The sequence below is a fragment of the Aplidium turbinatum genome, chromosome 4 (assembly GCF_918807975.1).
Source record: "Aplidium turbinatum chromosome 4, kaAplTurb1.1, whole genome shotgun sequence".
In the NCBI taxonomy this organism is placed as follows: domain Eukaryota; kingdom Metazoa; phylum Chordata; class Ascidiacea; order Aplousobranchia; family Polyclinidae; genus Aplidium; species Aplidium turbinatum.
In genome coordinates, this window is record NC_137475.1 from 29306457 (window position 1) to 29327437 (window position 20981).

A 20981-nucleotide genomic window follows, 5' to 3' on the forward strand; every position below is an offset into this window, starting at 1 on the left:
TTGAACATAGACATGTTGAAAGCTATCTAGCCAGAGAATAGATTTTTTTGCGAGAGCCATTTCATTTTTCAAAGAAAAATGCTCTCTTGCTAATGATAAACCACCCAGAGCTGCTATAGGCTATATTCCGGCTGCATTGATTTTTCTTGCTTCACTGCTTTCGATTAACATATCAGCTAATTTGGACAGATTTTTCATTATAAACATAAAGTCTAGGTGGTAAGGTTACTCAGCTTTGTGAACCATGTAGCCTATATTGAATACCTCTTTTAGCAAAACTTGAATAAGCTGCAAGAATTGATTGGTACTTGGTATAGACTCTATAGAGCGTTGAGGATGGACGCATCACGCAAGCATTCAATAGTAATTGGCTCGTCGAGAATTGGATGGCTGGTGGAAGTGGTTTCATGCACTGCGACAGAAAACCGATGTTGTACAGTATGGAAAATGATTGAACCTATTCGAAAATTGCAGCAATAATAAAAACCTATTGCAGCAATAATAAAATCATAAGTTTTAAAACTGTTCGGCCACACTAAAAGATCACAATTCGGAATCAGCAAAGTTTGCACAGAAGGCAAAGTAGAAAGAAAAAGAAAACGTGGCAGACAACCAAAACGATGGCAAGACAACATTCAATCATGGACCGGACTCAACTTGACGACACTGGGCGAGTTGGCTCAAAATCGCCACTCTTGGAAGCAAATAAGCCATGTTGATGCGCAATCTGCCGCAGGCGGAGATAACGACTGATGATTGGAAAATGATTGAACGGCACACATCTGGCAGTTCTAAACTTCTGATACAAGTCAATAAACTGGCGCAACTTGGCACAGATGCAGATGAGTTAGGACTGTAGGACTCCTAATCCTTAATTTTTTATATGTTTTACTCCTTGTTATGCAAATACAAGCCAAAATTTTATGTTTATGACTTCATTGTCTAAGAAAAAAGACTAAGAGAGGAGGCCATGCTGACCTTGCGTAAGCCACAGCATTCTGCAGACATTGCAGTTTTAGTCAGGTTGTAAAAACTCCATCGTATCTACGATGCATTGTCATTAGTGGTGTACGCATGGGGAACCATTGGGCCATGCCTCTTCCCCTTCAAAGCATGTTGATTTTTTTACTGTTGTTGTGATTGTGTAGTACAAACATGTTGTTGTTCAAGAGTGGTCTTTGGTAGCAGTGCCGTATTAACCACTCCTTGTACCCCCGGGACATCTGTTTAGAGGTCCGCTCGTTTCAGTTTGTTTAATGTTTTCTTTGGCTATTTAAAATGAAAATATGTTGTAAATATTGCTACAGAAGTTTGATAAAATCACACCAGGCCCTATTTACCGCTTTCAAAACCCCGGTTAGCGGGCCTACATTTCTGTTAGAGCCCCAGCCATATCCACGTTTAGTTGGTGCAACGTTTTTCGGCAATTTTAAATAAAAGTGTGACAATACTGCTACAAAAACTCGACATTTTATAGCTCAGGCCGCATCAATAAGTTTTGTATTGTCGGTCATCATTTGGAATGACTAATTTAAATTAGCAAAACCAGTAAATATATGTTATTTTGTTGAGAGCATAAGACTTGTTCAAAATTAAATGCTTGTAAAATTAAAGTTGGGAACCTTTACTAAAAAGTAAAGGCCTATTTTTTTGGGGGGGTACTAGATGGTGCTCACACGGCCCTATAGGTTAGGCGATAATTTTTGTTTAGTACCGTAATAAATTGCATTTGATATTTAAACTTTCACAGAAAGGTTGGATTCATGTTTTAATCTGAAGACATTGCTTGTTGATCGAACTACTAGGCCTACAGTTTTACTTATCCGTTTAAGGCTACTATCATGCTTTTCATATTTACATATCTAATAATTCAATCAAAAAGTACAGTGACATACGCAAAGACTGTGAGAGTGTATATTTCACCAACAGATAGTCTCGGCCAGGAGCGCGAGAAGTAGGGGCACGGGAAGTAGGGGTGCTCAAGGGGCTGCAGCCCCCCCTAGAGCTAGTTCAGCCCCCCTGGAATTTTCGATAATTGCTTCAGCCCCCCCTAGAAAATTCTGACAATTTAAGGTACATAACATATTTTCAGAGAATTATTCGAACAATAATTGCTACGATGATTCGGAACTCGTGTTGCAAAACGTTTTTCTTGGGTTTTCTAATGCGCCCGATTCGAAGTCGGAAACGTTGTTTTCGTGTATTACCGTCTGGTTTTCCCGACTGAATTTACCGATTGAACGTCTTCAAGGCTACTGTTTTGACGGTGCAGCAAATATGTCTGGTTGCTATAACGGAGTGCGGGCCAAACTTAAAGCACTATGTCCTGGATCGTTATACATTTACTGCAGTAATCATTAATCAACCAATCATGCTCTCGATTTGATTTTGCGAGTCGCTGTAAAGGAGGTGAGCCGAGGATTATTGCCGATGCCTTAAACTTCGTTCAAAGTGTTGCAATTGTAATTCGTGAATCGTCTAAATGTAAATCTTTATTCATGTCGCTTTTTGGTTCGGATGAAGTTGCCTGCAATTTGCTCATTTTGCTGGGTTTGTGTCCTACTCGTTGGTGTGTTCGTGCTTCTGCCCTCGCTCGTGTTGTTGAGTGCTACCTTCCCCTGTCGCAATGTCTGACAAGCACGCACTGTGTGGTTTTATTTTGCGATTACAAGTTTTTCAGCCAGCAGAAACCGTCGCAAGACAACTCCATAACAAGAATATCTCTGCTTCTTCAGCTTTGGAATCCATCACCATTCTCCGCCAAAGGATCAAAAATCTCAGAAAAGATTAATTCGTTTCCAAGCTTATGAAAGCAGCGAACTTCTTTGCGTCTGCCAAATTCCTAAAGACGCCAAAGGATGCTCAAGTGAGCAAAACTCTAGCAAAATTTCGAAACACGGAGGAATCGGATGCTTTGTCGTCTGCGAGAGAAGAAGCGTAGAAACGGCAATACATCAAAACCTGTGATATAACACTTTTGACGTCACGTATTATGTTTTACGCAGACGACGTAGCTAGCTTACTCAACTCAATGAACCACGCGGATTGAGGGTACGTTCAGTGGCGTACGCAGGATTTTATTACGGAGGCAGCGTTCGATGTACTGTAATTTGACATATTTTTTTATCAAGAGTAGTCTAATGCTACTTTACAGTCTGACCAAGATTTAAGGTAGCCGAGGCCAGTGGCGCGGAAATTATTTTTCTCTAGGGAGGGGGGCTGAAGCTGCCGTAGTGTTGTCAGCTTCTGGGGGGCAAAGCCCTCCAGACCCCCCCCCCCCCCCCCTTGTGAGGGAGAGCATTTATAACTAGTAGTAAAACTTATTCGTCCTCTCATGTGAACAGAAAAAAACGACAACAAAAAACACACATTGTAAGCCTATGTTGTATCAAATCTAGAACGGCAACAACAAAGCAGCTGTTCAGGAAATTAAATTGAAAACGAACAAATTAGAAAGTGATATGAAAACGACAGTTTGTGGAATTGAGTTCTCACACGTTCCCGAAGATTGCTTTTTGCTCAGGTGTTTTCTCTATGAACTGTGTCAAGAGTTCTTTGACATCGACACTCGACAGTGCCCAAAATGTTTTGGTGGACATGCATCAACGCACGATGAGTAAGTTTTTTTTTGTGTGATTGAGCTTCTCAACCACGTTTTCAGGCGTCTTAGAACAGAAAAATAACGTTATGGTGATGCAGCTGAAACCGAGAGGCAAAGGCAGAGGTCCACAAATTTTCGCGTTTCTTTGAAAAGATCTATAGTGTTTGAGGGTTTAGTTGCGATAGTATCTCAGCAACCTTTTGAACGAAGTTTGCGGTTTTTTCACAACATCGCTGAGCAAGGTAAGTTTTATTTTTAGGCTATTTTTTCTGAAGGCATCGGGTAAGCTGATCTCAGTATCAGATCTTTCCTCATCGTTTGCACAGCTCAGAAGGACCTTCTCTCTGTTGGCTGCAGTAAGTAGATCCGCCTGGTCGAATCTTCGATCAAGCTCAGCTTGAACCAAATCAAGGGTTTTTGTCTTCAATACAAAATCTATCCAAATGAGTAAACTAATTGCTGCAAACTAAAAAAATTATCGTCAATGCAAGCTGAGTATGATAAGCTAATATTACACAATATGTCTTACTGGTTATTAATAACAAATAAGCGTTTTTTCAATTCATTTTTGTTTTGATTCGAAAAAAGTTTCGAAAGCCCCCATCCTCTCCCCTAGTACCGAGAAAATCCTGCGTACGCTACTGATTGTCATCATACCTTTTGAATTCTTGTGGTTTATGTTTAGTGTTCCACGAGATTTTTTTCCAAAACGAAAAGTGTTCTGTGGCACAAGAAAAGTTCAAAAACACTAAACAATACCAGCAGATATTAAAGTGCTGTTTCAACTTTCAGCAACGTACATTTTTTTATTAGGCTATTATTATTATTACACAACAATAACAACACAGATAACAAACACAAAGACATTTTACTCAGCGCATCAGCAAGATGCATGCAAGTTCTAGTTCACAATTTATCTATGTCATGTGGTTCCATTTCAATTGGGGATTTTTTAAATTCTCAGACTACGGCGATCACTCGCTCTGATTGCTGAGTTTCTTTCACCGTTTATATAAACTGGAAAATTGTCGGGTTAGCTTCGGCATATTTGCATCGATAAACAACATATCGTACGCATAAAAGTAAACAATTTAACAAATTACAATTCATAGTTCCAAACAGAATCAACTGGTCATTTGTTATCACAGGGTATCTCAGTTTTGCTGATATCCAAGAAAAAACATCTTCCCAATAATTCTTTACAACATGACATTCACAAAACAAATGAAAGGTGTTCTCCGTAGCAATTTTGCAAAATGTACAGAGGTTGCTCTCCTTCAGAGTTCAGACCAAACGCAAACAACGTGTCATTGGTCACAATTGCTCTGAGATTCAACTTTATTTGGAATGCTCGTAGTTTGCTCTCTAGCGTGCTGTAGTGTACAGATTTGTAAGTATTTTTAGGTTCGAATTCATTCTAGTAATGTGCTGCCATCTGTTTTGTTGCTTTGTAGGAATTAATTTGACTTTGTCAAGGTAAAAGTGATATGCAGTTTAGATGTGGTTAGATGTGGTTAGATTTAGGTTAGATGTGAGTGTGGTAATGTTGTTGGTGTAGTTTTGGTGATATAAATTGCCGTTGTCTCTACCCCAGGAAGGAGGTAATGATGAGATGAGTTCTATAAATTTAATAAATGTTTCGTTTCTGGGTGTCAAGTTGTAAGCTGAGCATATGTCATCCTAAGACTGGTACTGTCTGTTATGGTCTAGCAATTGGCCAAAAAAGAGAGCGAAATATTAAATTACAGCCTGGTCCTCTTGCTCCACCCAGCAGATTGCTATAACGAGACGCCGTGTACGCAAGAAAGATATTGGTTAAAAGCAAAAACGTTTTCACAAGAAAATTCATCGATCTTAGATTGAATGAGCAAGCCGAATGCAAAAATTCTGCTTAAAATTACTAAATGTTATTTCAGATATCGAACAATTTCTTCTTCAACATTTTTTAATTTATGGCTTTACACATGCAAAGTAGGTAGATTGGCAGACTGGCAGAGAAGTTGCTTCAAAATCAAAGTTCACAAACTTTCTGTGAGCATGATTTGACACATGTAGGCCTACTGTGCACTCTGTAGTAAACGAAATATTTTTATATTAGGCTATACACTTTCTTTTAATACAAGAATTGAAATCCTGTATATTCTAGATTTTGATAAAAGATTTATTTTCTAATGAAAAAATGACCAGCTTTCTGCGAATTTCTTACCATAGCGCAGGGCTTCCCAAACTTTTTTACTCATCTCCCAAAATTTCGCAACCCTTCACGGTTAAAATGATAAACAGTGCAAAATATAGCTTATATTTGTGATATTTATGGAAAGGTTTAATGCGAATGGAAACTTAAAACAGGCTAACAGTACCGTACTCAAAGACTGCTACTTTACAGTTTACACGTAACCTACTGGGAAATAAAACAAAAAACCAAACACAATTATTCAGATGGATGTGAGTGTGATGGATGCGACCGCTTTCTGCTACAAAACAAGTCCAGCGGTGGCTATAGACTAAAATGAGTTACATCTACTGTAATAGAATCATCAGCAAACACGCCCGCGCTGCCCAAACACTACTAGATGGCAGCAGCTCTGTATGTCAACATTGCAAATTCAGCATCCAGGATGTGGATCTCGTCAATGACAACTAAGCTATCAAAATCAAACTACAAAATTCAAACTTTTCTTACTACAAAAGGTGTGCATGAAAAACGGTCAGAGGAGAGAAACCAAGTATCGATGTGATAAGTGTGAGGTAACGTTTTGCCCTTCACCATGCTTCAAACACTAGGCTACCACACTAAAATAAATTATTGAGTGGTTTTTCAAAGTGTTGTTTTTACTGTATTTCTGTGTAAAAGACTAGGATTAGAGTTAGATGCCAATCACTGACATTGTTTTCTTTTGAACAAAACACCACTGCTGCGTTCTGTTTTCAAAGTGTTGTTTTATTTCTGTGTAAAATCACTGACTATGTTTGTTTTTGCGTTTGCCGATCCAGACTAGTTAATGAAGACACCAGGCAACGGCAGACTGAAGGAGTGACGGGTGCTTCAATGTTAGCAACAATGCGAGAAAAATACAGTTAAGTCACTTTGCGTTGTTACAACGCATAAGCGTTTTCTGCAGTGAAGTATAAGAAAAAAGAACAACAAACTGCTTCTCACAAAGGAAGCTTTAAAGCTGCATCAAGAAGTTTCTGCAACACTCTTATTGAGCAGCAATGCGGCATGGAAAGCTAAAACAAAAGAATGCGTTGCAAACTCAGTTTAGTGAAATGTTTGAGTTTTTTCTGTGTTATCCACATCATGACCGCGTGCAATGAGTGATTCACCTGGCGTCGGCACAACTTGCAGGCTATACTTTTTAGTTTAAAATGATAGATAACGTGAGAGAGCCTTGCTGTTTAGTTCATAAATCAAATATTTGTTTTGGAATTGAAAATTTCTTGTTTTTTTACTTCTGCCAGTAAATGATAATATTGTTTCTCAAAGCCCAGTGTAACCTATGTTAGGACCGTTTGCAATGTCAGCAGTGCTGTATTCGTAAAAAAAAGCACAGAGTATACGGTACTGTCTGTAATTGCATTAAATGGCGTTAAGCGGATTACATGATGTGGTATACTGTATGCAGATAGGCAAACTGAGAAAAACTAATTTTGAAATACCCAGAGCAAGAAACATACCGCAAGCATACATTGTCTGTTTAAAAGTGATCTATTGTGTTTTATGAATGCTAATAATGCTATGGTTTTATTTATTGTCGCTCTGTAACTCTAGGTTATTTTTTGCGACAGGGCTCATTCTTAATTTTATATCAGGTTTGAAATGTCATCGCATTATTACCAAACTGATTGTCACAGCATTATTGCAAGAAAAAACACAATCGGTACGGCTTTTAAAGTGTAACAAGACAAAGTCTCTATTTTAAGGCTCTATTTGCTATGAATCTGCTATAAAAGTAAATTGACATATCAACTGTGTGCATAGGCTAAGAAAGTAACAAATCGAGCTACGACGCTTCAAAACTTTGGGTTACCAAAAAGCTTTCAGCATTTTAGATTAAAAGTGTCTTTACGGAGCTCATTTTAAACTCAACAAACAAAATGTAAACTGAACTAACATGATGAAGAATGATGAACACTACTTCCTGACATTGGTACTACAAATCACCAGTTAAAACCGTGCCGGTATAGTATCGGTATATCACCCAACTTCATATCTTGCTTAAAATCTTTCACTGTACTTTTTTACAATACTTTTAACCTTTTCAAGCATTGTTTTTTTTAAAGCATCTCATTTTCTTGTTTATTTTGCAAACATTTAGTTTGTTTTATGTTTTAACTTTTTGCTTTTGAACTTGTTTGTTTTGAATTTTTCAAGTTAATTTGCAGGCAATTATCAAACAGGCGCATAACGCATATTTTAATCTGAGCCTCGACGCTGCGTTGTTTAACATTTCCTCATTTTCTCACTAACCTATCGATATGTTTGTACTGGTAGACTTAAAACTACTTAGGCTACCATAAAAAATGAAGTTCCTAGTGGGAGTTTTGATCTGTCTTCTCATTGCTTCGATTGAAGCCAGAAACAAGCATCGCAATAACAAGATGGCAAATGTTATGCATATAAAACAGGGTAAGTTTAAAATTTAGTTCTATAAACAAGCAGATTAGGCTAATAAAATATAGCCTACTGTATAAAGTTATCTGTCAACAACAATAATACCGTAAGAAAAAACATAACCCACATCAAATCGAAAATATGATTTCGTTTGCGATCAGTGGCGTCCGCAAAAAAGTGAAGGATTAAAACCCCGATTGTGCTTAATATTTTTATTTTTTAATGTTTTATTGTGACTGTTTTACTTGAATTATCGTCTGTAGGCTATGTTATCACCATTCAACTTATTAATGCATAAACAGGTTCCATTCATAAACATTACTTTAGTAGCCTACTGCTGTATCAGTTTTCGTGAATTATTACTTTTGATGCAAATGTAGTGAATGCAATGATAGTAGGCTATTGGCAGGCGCGGATCTAGGAGTTTTTTTCGGGGGGGGGGGAGAGCAGAAACTTTGAAAATTAATTAAAAAGAAAGAAAAAGATAAGCTAAAACAGATTGAACAATGATACTACGACATATACGATATGCTATAAAATATACATTAAAACAGCCATTTTCATCAATTGCAAATGTTTAAAAAATAAATTTTGCTTGAATAAAAATTGCTAAAGGTTGCACGTTAGCCCCGTTAGCTCAGTGGTTACTCGTCCGGCTCAAGATCACGTGGCGCTGGTTCGGCTCTCGTGGTATGAGCTTGAGAAACGCATTTCAGGACTGTTCTCCATTCAGCGGCACCTAATGAATGGAATAATTCCCCGGCAACAACACTTCAACAATCGGAAACTTCACTCTGGCAATCTCGGTAACCGGCTCTTTGTCAAAAGTTTCTACAAGTATGCGAAACTATCAGGAATATCAAGGCTTTGTCAGTCCGAGGATAAAGATTCTAAACCAACCAAGTAAATTTGAAATCTGGTTTAAAACCTTGTATGCAGTGTCCATGAAAAATTATTTTTCCTCTCCCCAGGATAAGTTAAGTCCACCGTGGGACTAATATCAGCTGTTTAGAAGCATATCAAACCAATTTCAACAATTCTTCACAAAATTTTGGTGGGAGGGCGGCCCCCTGAGCCCCCCTTAAATCCGCGCCTGGCTACTGGCCTACTTTGCTACCTTTGTATTTTTTTTAACTTTCTTGTACATAAACTTTGATGATAAAGAGCATTTGCATTCTCGCAAATTTGATTTATGGACATTGAAGCTTCAAAACTGTAAAACCGCTAGCTTAAAGAATATGTCTTGTTTGTCTTCGGTTTTTAATACAACAAATATATTTGTTTCTCCTCAGTGGCAGAATGCGCAAACAATACTTTGCACAATCCGGATGGAAGAAAATGCAAACGGGTGTGCAATGAGGACTGCAAACACTCTCTGATGTTAGTTTCTTGTTTGGAAAGCTGCTACAGCAGTCTTTCGAGAAGTGGAGTTGATAGTTTAACACGTAAAATTTTGGGTAAGTGTACGCTGTACGAAAAGCATTTTGCCTGTTGATAGCTAGTTTATGCATTACTATTGAACATCCAGTGCAGGAGCGCACAACCATTTTGCTATGGCCGCCTCATTGTAGAGTTTGTTTTGATAAGGTTACCATATTTTTATCACCAACAATAGGGACACACTGTTTTCTAAAATTTATTAATTGTTACTACGGTAGTTGTTCCAGACAATTGTTCACCAAATCAAACGTCATATAAAACCGTTCAGGTCTACTGAATCTTAGCGTATTACGTAATGGAATATTTCTAAAAAAAAATGAGCAGATTGCACCATCGTTTGCAAGATCTGTAAAACATTGCAGCTGCAGCATAACATTACATCATCGTTAAATCTTTAATTACGAGATATGGTGTAAGCCAAACTTGAACAGGTGTAAGCCAAACTTGAACAGGTACTTGAATAGCTTATCATTGCATATGGATTATTACGTCACAGTAGCTGCCTACGTGCGTTTCAAATATTGCAATCTATTCTCGTCATTCTTAAAATTGTTGCTTGAAAGTTGGTCGCATATTTAACTGTTTTGCTTAGTGCTTGCCAGCTGGACAAAACTTCCGTCTTTATCTCATTAATTTGTTGTGTAGTGACAATTTTTAGTGGCGTACGGTGTTGCGTCCCAATTTCGACAGCCTTTGAGGCTAATTTTACTGAAATACAATTCTTGAATAGACGTTTTCAGAAGAGTGTTTCTTTTCGGTCATTGCATACAGACGAACGGATCCGGGAATCTTATGTTACAATTTGTGACCACTAGTTAGGTTACTTGTGCATCGTCTATAACCAACGCCACCTAGAGGGAGGTCTCTAGGTGGCGTTGCTATAACTGCAGTACTATGCACAAGAAACGACGACAATAAAAATGAAAAAACACTAAGGCCGAAATTCGCCCATTCTCCCATTCTCCCAAAAGCTATTTACCTATATCTCTTCTCTGCAGCCCTTTTAAAATCTTCGAACGTGTCATCTAAACTCGAGTCGAACCAATTGGAGATCCACTCTTGTCTCGGGAACAAGCTGTGTTCTAACGTGGAAGGTCCACTGTAGACCAAGTCACTCTCATGACTCGATGACTGCTTTGAGGTAAAAAGAAAGACCGTGTTTCTCGACCTCACAGCTGCCTACGACATTATATAGCATCAAGGCTTTATCTGCAAACTGCTCGGCCTGCTCCAGGACTGGCACATAGTCCGCATGATCATGGAGTTCGTTTACAACAGAAACTTTATCTTCACTACCGGAAGTGGTGAACTAAGCAGGTGGCGACACCTTAAAAATACCGTCCCTCAGGATTCTGTCCTGGCTCCTCTTCTGTTTAACGTCTACAACTCATGGACCTGCCAAACACAGCTTCCGTGAAGTACGCCTATGCCAGTAGCCTACTCGTCAAATCGTTGGGAAACAATAGAACGAACCCTAAACCAGGATATGTCGACACTTTCGGCATACTTCCAGAGATAGAGATTGAAGCTCAGCGAAACCAAAACAGTGACGACAGCTTTCCATGTGAACAACCGGGAAGCAAAGCGTGAGTTCAAGATTAACACCGATAGAAAAACCCAGTTCTTCTGCCCAAACTCTTAATATCTGGACGTAGTCCTGGACAGGTCGCTCACTTACCGTCAACATTTGGAGAAACTACACAAAAAGATCTCAACAGGCGACTGATCGGCTCTGGCTTGGGAACTAGAGTTGACGCCCTGCGCATTGTCACCATTGCACTAGTTCACGCTCCAGCAGAATACTGCAGGCCTACACCTGTCTGGAGTGGCAGTGTCCACTGCTATAAATGACGCCATGCGTATCGTGACTAGATACATGCGACTTACACCATCGGACAATCTCTCTGTCCTTTCAAGCATTCAACCAGCTGAGGTTCGTCTCAAATAAGCAATTCCGTCTCTTTCTCTTTGCGCTTTAAACCTCAACCACTGGCTCCACTCAAAGCTCTACTAGTCTGCAAGCGAGCAACCCTGGCGACTAAAATCAAGACATCCGTTTGCATGGCCGCACAACTCTTGATAAAAACCGTTGAAAACCAATCCATCAGTGCGGCTATTTGGGCGGACCACAAATGGGAGATGGCTCCATCCGCGACCTGTGAGCGTTGCAGGGAGAAACAAACCTCAGACCACACCATCTGCAACTGCGCCAACGGGCATGAGCCAGATGGTGTGCGTGGCCGCCTACGTGAATTGGATAACAAATCAAGTCAGTGGCTGCTCGACACCTGCCTATGCATCTAGACTTAGTCGCCGCCAGTGCTCAAGGGTGGTAAATGGCAGAGTCCCTCGACCCTTGGAGTGGCGAAGAAGGCATAGCCTACACGAAGAAGAAAAAGACCTATGAGTATGAAAAATAAACAAAGTTTAGTGAGTGTGAACTACTTTTATCAAAGAATAAACAAATGTAGGCTAATACTTTTATTATAAAACACAAAAATGTTATCCGATTTAAATGTCGAGTTTAAACCATGCATATTTAATCGTTCGCTTATCTTTTTCCGATAATGTAGAATCAACGTTTACAATATCGTTAAACCGGTCTTATGAAAATATTAATTTTTGTGTTTTGGCATTTAACCTGCTTATAAGTGGGCGGTATACAAGTAATTTTGGCGGTGGGATGGCACATTGTGCTTTCCAATAATGTTTAAACTTGATAAATTACATTTGTGAGTTTTTTTAGTCAAAATTGATCTCAAATTTCAAAATTGATTTAACAAATAGGCATTGCATGACTTTTAGGTAAAACAAAGAAGAGCATTTATTCTAAAAAAAACACTTGGCAACACGACTATTAACACACATACAGGGATTACAGACCTATATTTTTTGTTACATTTCACATACAGCCCTACCCTAGGCCTATACTTTAGCCTACATCGACCTTAACTTGTAGCTTAATGATTATGTTTATTTCATTAAACTACTCATGTTTTGTCAGTGCTAATTGTTTTGCTGACTATGTTACACAGTTTCGCCTACATTTGTAAAGTGCAGAAAGCAATGCACTCAAGTGCATCGTGTGTGCCAAGATGTTAACATGCGCAAAGTTCCATCCTGCTTGCACAACAAAATCTGCATCTGCGCTGACTGCGTGAATAACTGGAGCAACAAGCAACTTACACGCAGTCGAAATCTCGTCTGTGCCAAGGGTAAGTGGTATTTCGCATAAAGTTTCTTAATTTTTACTATGTGCGTTGGGTTGAATGTTAGTTCTTTGATTGAAGAAGTTACTTTTTCCAGTTCAGTCTGATGAAGCATTTTTGCACACTTGTGAAGATTATGAAGATGGCATAGGGGGCTTCGCCCCCCGATACCCTCCATCACTTTGTCAAAAATCCAAGTCGAGTTACATTTTACAATTTAACTTTCGTGGCTGCGTGTGTTGTTCACCGGATCGCTAAAATCATTCAACTTGTCAAACTAGATTTTTGTTAAAAGTAGTTGAGTAAGCAAACCCTGGAATCAGGGCCGCGTTAACGAGTCTCCCACAAGTCAGCAATTGTGAACTGAGCAAGCGACAGCTGAGCAAGCGACAACTGAGCAAGTGACAACTGGTCTAGCAACATTTCGGCAAGTGGCTAAAAGTTAGAACGATAAAACTAACAAATAAGCAAGCCGAAACTTGGAATGTCACAATTCAGCAAATTCAGTTTGACAAGCGATAACCAAGCAAGTCCGACGTGAGCAAGTAAATTTCATTTGCTGACTTGGCAGTAGTTCAGGCCCGTAATTGCCGGGGGGGCTTGGGGGGGGGGCAATGCCCAAGCTCAAAGTAAGAGATACATAATTGTATGGAATTACCCATGTTTTGGCTGGAATTATCCCAATGATTCGAAATTACTGCTATCCAGCACCTTGTGACTTTATAACATATGCCGTGCCTTTGCCCGAAAAACCGCAAATTAGACTCATTGCAACTACAAATGTTATGTGCATAGCCTTTTACTTCGCAACAGCTTTTGAGCCCCCCCCAAGCTAAAATGTATAATTACGGGGCTGCAGTAGTTAAAATGTAATTGCTGAGTTGTCGCATGCCAAGTGGTCTGACAACCGTGTTTACCGTCTCTCGTAACGCTCGGCCGGGGGACGAAATTTTTTTCCCACGAACTTTTGCTACTTCGCATAGACTGTATTTATACATATATACATATTTATACATTGAGTTTGTATTTATACCGTGTGAACTGTGAATGAAAACATTTTTTAATGGCGCGTTTGGTTCAGCGGTTTCGCCTTTTGCCTTATAACCGTGAGGACATCGGTTCGACGCCCATTGAAGTCATTTTTTTTTCATTAGGCCTAGGTACATTAATTTTTGCGGTGCACAAAAACTTTTCAAAAAAAGTAAGGACGTTAGGGCTAATGGGTCAGGGTTAATTTTTAATCAATTCGGAAAATCTTACTTTGAGACTAGTGACCACAATCAATTTCTTTTCTCAACTTATTTAAACTTGACTAGACTAGGTGTGTCTCCAGGGCCCAGGCTGCGTATTTTTCAAGTTCAATGTTTAGATTTGGACCTAGAGGGCGAAAATCGGCTGCTGTGAGGGCAAAAATAGGTAAAAACAGTTACGCGCGCCGCGCGGTAACCAGTAATGGCTACACTTACAGAAATATGCAAATGAGACAGAAAGTTCGCGGGAAAAAAAAATTCGCGGCCAGGGGAGGGGCCGCAGCTGATTTGGGGCCGCAGCTGATTCTGAAAATACCCCAAAACCGTTAAAACTTTCTTGGCACCAAAATGTGTGTTGACCAGTGTAATCAATAGCTAATTAAATCATGCAACACCGTATTTACTGCTTTCCAAATCTCCAAATGGGGGCCTACCTGTAACTAGGGACCCACTCATATTTAGTTCGTGCAGCATTTTTCGGCTTGTAATTTTACTATTTTTTCCATTTTTGTAAAAAAAAATTCGATCGTTTCCCTTGCTCAACCACATTTCGTTCATCTTGCCGATATTGGGCAAGCATAGTTGGGGATTAAGAAAGTGGAAAGTTTTTTGTGTCTAAAAAACAAAATGATGCAATATTTTGAAGTAAACATTGCTCACTCAAATCTCAGCCAGCAAGCCCATATGGGCCCCATATACTATTTTAATGGGCTTGTGGGCATGTGGGTTTTATGTGGGTTTTTTTGTTTTTGCCATATGCGCCCAATATGGGCTTTCTTGCAGAATGTGTTGCTAAATGACAAGGTGGAATATAAAACTTCCAATCTTCAAATGCGTGATCATATAAATGCATTTTAAGAAATTTAGCCACATAAAATTATTGATCATGGGCTAAGCATGAAATATTGATGGGCTTCCCACTTTGTTTATGGGCAGACCATGGGCTTCCCACTTTGTTTATGGGCAGACCATGGGCTGCCCACATTTTTTATGGGCAGAACATGGGCAGCCCACATTTTTTATGGGCAGATCATGGGCTACCCACATTTTTCATGGGCAGGCCATGGGCTGCCCACATTTTTTATGGGCAGACCATGGGCTGCCCACATTTTTTATGGGCAGACCATGGGCTACCCACATTTTTCATGGGCAGGCCATGGGCTGCCCACATTTTTTATGGGCAGACCATGGACTGCCCACATTTTTTATGGGCAGACCATGGGCTACCCACACAGTGATTCAAAGGTTTGTGGGCAACCCATACTAATATGATATACACCTCGATCAGCATTTGTCTAGACTTTGAGATTTTTTAGTTGTCTCAAACGACTTTTGTTGATCTTTTAAACAAACACAAAATGAAATTGAACAAGCAAAATTACTGGAGGCACCTTGCTATGCATTGCGCAAAGCTCACTGCTTGCAGTTGGAGCACTTTGGCAAGGTTAGCAGTAGTACTATTTTTTGTGCTTACGTACCACAAATAGGAAAATGTCACATGGACCTATATACCTACTCGTGCGTTGTTGATCAAAATAAAACACATCGTGTGCACTGTCTGCAAGACGCAGTTGACGCTCTTGGCTTACGCCGATTGAGCACTTTACTGGGGGCACCTTGCTATGCATTGCGCAAAGTTCACTGCTTGCAGTTTGGCACTTTGGCATCTGTCTGCAGTTATATACCTGATATACATATGGGCAGCCTGTATTAGATTTATGGGTTACATATGGGCAGCCCATATTAGATTTGTGGGTTGAGTGTGAGCAACCCACATGAAACCCATAAATGAATATGGGCAGCCTATATGGGGGCAATGTGATGCCCGCGGACACAATGTGTATGGGCCCCATATGGGCATCTCACATGGGGCCCGTACATCAGCCCATATGGGTCCCCATGTGGGGCCCATATAGGCTTGCTGGCTGGGATAGCCTAATTAATTAATAATAATTAAATTGATAAATTTGAATCTGAATCGAGATAGTTTATGAAGCAAAATGTTATTTGTGAAGGTGAGGACACCTAAGTGAAATTTTCGAAGTTCTAGCCTGCTGAAAGGCTACAATCCTAGGCTATACAAACAATCCTTCTGTGTTGGTCAAAAAAAAGTTTTGAAATGGTAAGCTAACTTAAGTTTTAAACAAAACTTCTACCCCAGTCCAATTTTAAATTGATGAATTTGGTTGCATACAAAGCGTGCATCATAATAGAAAAAATATTGCTCCTAAAATCGCTTAAAAAGTGGCCAAAACAAGATTACATTTGTCAATTTTTTCTGGGGGGTATGCCCCCGACACGTCCTTTCCGTTTCATTTAATTGGACCTTAAGTTTAGAATTGCATTGTTCATTTATATTATAAATTTAGTTTGTTAAAAACTCTGGTCCATTCCCAACTTTTTTTAGATCCCCTTCTGCATTGTTAGCATAGCCAGTTAACTATTTTTTTTCTATGAAATCTTAAAAGTTGTTTACTTTTTGCTAAAATGATGAAAGTGATTTTTCCTCACATTGAAAGAGTTTGCCGCCCCAAACCGTTTCTGGTCCAATTTTTAAGAGCAATCACTAAACATAGTGACCCATTAGTGGATTTCGGCGGGGGGTCGAGATGGTGCTCACACGGCCCTGTCTGGAATAGACCTTCAGTCTCAGGAGCTCTATCACAACAAGTAGCCTACACTTCTCACAGAACTTCTCATTTACAAGATTTCAATTGGCTACGTTAAAAGTTACTTTAGAGTGTTCGACTATTGGCAACAACACCGGCAAATGAGAGCAACCATAAGCAGACCACAAAATAAGCTAAATCCTCAAGACCTCCAATTTCATACAGATTGTGCTTTATTGGAGTAATGGAGTAACACATGGGCTACCGGATTATAAGCCTGTCACAATACGATACTATAGCAATTGACGTAAAAAAGCAATAGAAGATTTTATTTGGAAAAACAAAAGTTTGTTTAAAAAAACATTTGAAGTGTAGGGAGGAGTAAGATGAGTAGACTACCTTTTTGCTCATTTTGTTTTTGCAAAAAAAAAATGGTTCGCAGAGGAAATTCTTAAAAGGGTTGACTTAAAGAACCAGTAAATTAGCTATATTTTAGATTGAGTTTGATCTCGTGAGACTTATATATTTTTATATATTAATATTTATATGCGTGATGCTCAACTGACCCCGACCAAAATTTATGGGGTAAGTTGAGCAATGACCTGGGGTAAGTTAAGCAACTCTATTAGGTTGAAGCATTCCCCTGCCAGTCTTTTTTATAATTGCAAGGCATTGCTTTGAAATATAACACTACATTATTATTTTATCCAGTAAAGCTTAAAAACACAATTTTAATGGGTAAAAAATTCAATTGCCTAGGCCCTACCGTACTAGGCTATTTCTTTTGGGGTAAGTTGAGCAACTGTTCCAACCTAGAGGAAGGTTTGGTTAGTTGAGCCGGGTAACGGTTGATTCATCCGGTTTTATCGCAACGTCGTGCATGATTAGTCAACCGTTTCATAACGAAAATATGGAAAAATTTGAAGTTCATCAGCACATGTAGTTTTAGGGATTTTCTACATGCAGAAAAATTGTGAAGCAGTTAAATGTAAAACGGTAGGTAAAAGTAGTTTTGACAGAAATAAGAAATGTGTTATTTTTTCCTACGATGTTTCATCGTTGTCTTAATCGAAATTCTGGGATAGGTAAGGAAGGGTAACTTACTCTTTGTTTTAGTAGTTCTCGTTACTTGATTAGGGACTTGAGCGCTATGAAGCATCAGTGTAGGCTACGCCTTCCGACGTACACCTGACCCACTCTGCAGCCAACTGCAATGTCTGTTTCCGGTTGTTTACTCTACTTATGACTTAAATTTGGTACTACCCATTACTCGAAATCGATCACTGGGTAGAGGCAAAACGCAATTATCGTAAAGTTTCTTGCCCAGAGAAACAACAGCAAGTGCGGGTGGCTGAAGTCGAACGTGCAGGCTCTCGACTGCGAGCCCAACGCGCTAACCACTCGGCCACTGCTGCCGAAAATGGCGGCCATGTTTACAGTTGAGCCACTTGGTAATGTTCACGGTTGAGCCATGTCTTTGTCATAAGGAATGTAGTTTATGAGCCGAAGGTCCTTACGTACTGCCCTAGTTTTGTTGTACCGTACTGTAATTGATGCGTAGAACTGGTGGCGTAGCCGGGGGGTGGTCCACTGCCCCCCTTAAACGTCCATAAAAGTAATTCTTTCTGTAATGAGCCAGTTTGAGGGTAATTTTTTAGCACTCCCCCCTTATATTTTTCGATGGAAACGCCACTGGTTGCAAATGTTCGTTTTCTTCACAAACCTTGCGAAATCCTTTCAGAAAGGTAAAAGCACCTTCGTGCAAAGTTTCCTATTCAATGATTCTTAGTGTTTTCAGTGGTATAAATTTCTGTTCGTTCAGTTTTCACTGTTATTTCATTTTAAGACACTAGACACAATACACAGTTTAAACATTTTTTGATTGTTTATTTGCAAGATGTTCAAGAGAAGAGTTTATTGTGTTTGATGCAGATTGAGCTCTGTTTTGGGATATCTTTTGGAAGTGAAATAATAGTGGATCAACCGTGAACAATGGGTGGATCAACCGTGAAATTTAGGGTATCATTTGAGCCGGCTGAGTGTCAATTTCAAAATGCCGATAAATGATATGAATCGGGGTCAGTCGCAAACACAAACATGCTCACAAGAACCGCAAAAGACTGAAATTTATCATGATGGATTCGGATTTTTGGTAAAGTTTGTCGTTAAATTTTTATTGCAGAAACATCGATTTCTGGCTCCCCATCTTAAATTTTCTGACAAAATTGAAAATATTTCAGAAAATATAAGACTAACTAAACTATTTTTTATTGAATATTCTTACTTATTCCTACCTACCGAAACAAAAAAACAAATTTGATATACATAGTGGAACAATAAACATGTTCAATTTTTTGCAAATAAAAAAAGAGGGGATTTTTTAACATAAACAGGATAATTGCATGTTATTGTAAACTCCTATTCTTTCTGGACATAATAATTATATTGACTGACGTAGCTTAGGATTAAGGGGGTTATATTCAGGACGAAAAAAAAACAACTCTGCAAACAAGTTTTTCCAAATACAGAGCGGTGCTCATCTTACCCCATTGCACACTTTACCCCAGTCGCAAACCTCCAATAAGCATACCAGTAACACAAGCCAATCCAAACTTTGACCTTTATTTCCATATTCCGACATAATTTTTTTAGCGACCCAGAAGTGAAACAGAATTGCTGAACAGAAAAAAAATACGTCCGCCATCAAATTGAATTTGAAATAAAAGTAGTAGGCCACAGCATGACTGAAAAACTTGAGTCATGTTTTTTGTTTTGTTTATTAGTTCATCAAGACAAATTTGTTTTAAATATTTTTTGACACTTTTGCTTCAAACAGCCCCACTGTGCATTACACTCTGTAAAAATAACGCAATTCAGTGAACATTGACCTGTGGTCCTAAGTAGACACTCTCGCTGGAAAGATGTCGCTTTGTTCTTAAACAAACTTTGTCACGGTACCAATTTTCACTTCTGATAAAGTTAAAGGCAATAGCCTATCAAAAACTTTTTCATTTAGATGTTGGCTGTCATTAAAATTAGGCTACAAATTTGGCCAGCCCTGTTATGCGCATGTACAGAGTGACAAACTTTAATATAAAATGCCTTCTCTTGGATGAGATTTGTAAAAGCCTTATGTACGAAATGCAGGGATGACCTCTTACATGAAACAAACTTTATCCGGAAGATTTATTTCAGTGACCAAGCTTGCTCATTAAACAATAAAATTTGTCTAAATGGAAATGTCAACACATTATCGTGAACCTTTCACTACCTAAACTTTCATATTTACAGCAACTGGCGAATGCGTCAATGTCATGAGTAACTTGCACGATTGTGTCGGAGATCATGATCCCCACCATCATCACTGAAGATCTGAAGCTGGGGATGTATGTGGTGGAAAGAACGGTCGACAGATAAACCGGCTTTCACAATATGTGTGCTATTCTGTATTAGATCATTTAACATCAAATTAATGTAATAAATGTAAATTTTCACAATTTGTTCTCAATTTTTGGAAGAAGAGGTTGATATTTTTGACTTTTGAGTATAACACCAGCAACGTTTAAAGCCGATAAGCTTCCAGGCAGCAAACCAATCGTTTTTTACAATGATTTAAGTCTGAAAACATAGAATCAAGGACAAGATTAACAAAGCACTGGATTAGTTGCTGCATCACAACACGGTTTTCAATAGGAAGTTAAAAAGTTGATATTGGTAAATAGATGAAAATTGCTCGCAATGACAGTGAGATACATCATATATTTCTGTGAGAGCCTTGAATCAGTTACATACATAACACAATATAAAATATGCCAATATGGACATCAATATATATGATGATATTAAAACGCTTAAACTTGTGCAGCAGCCGATAACATGCGCTTACGTTTGCTACAAATGATTTAGCAAACCCGTTTGAACTCTTTGTTCTTCGTCGTATGAACTCGTCTTCAAGCGTCGTCGTTTGAACTCTTTGTTGATTGTTGGATTCGAAAGCTGCTCTCTTTTCTAGTCAACAACCACAAATCGAACAAGTTTCTCACAAAATCTTAAGTCTTAAAATCGCAGATATTTGGTTTCAGATTTAAATCAATCTTCACCAATTTTAAATTAAACCTTGTTGGGTGGTATTCCAAAACGTGTTTTGCAGCTGCGTCAGATTGCCACTTAAAGCACCATCGAGGTTTAATATTATGTAAACTAACAATTTCACAACAAAGTTGTGCGGTGTCGGAGGGGAAAAGCAATGTGCAATTT

General features: G+C 38.9%; 1 protein-coding gene across 1 annotated transcript; it reads left to right on the forward strand.

Annotated features, from left to right (window-relative positions):
* The first annotated feature begins 8075 nt into the window (after positions 1–8075).
* LOC145768095 (uncharacterized) lies at positions 8076–20221 on the forward strand. The gene is made up of 4 exons (XM_082579568.1): positions 8076–8231; positions 9509–9673; positions 12692–12871; positions 20016–20221. The coding sequence occupies exons 1-4, from the start codon at positions 8126–8128 to the stop codon at positions 20090–20092; spliced, it is 528 nt and encodes a 175-aa protein (XP_082435694.1). The 5' UTR covers positions 8076–8125; the 3' UTR covers positions 20093–20221.
* The last annotated feature ends 760 nt before the right edge of the window (positions 20222–20981 follow it).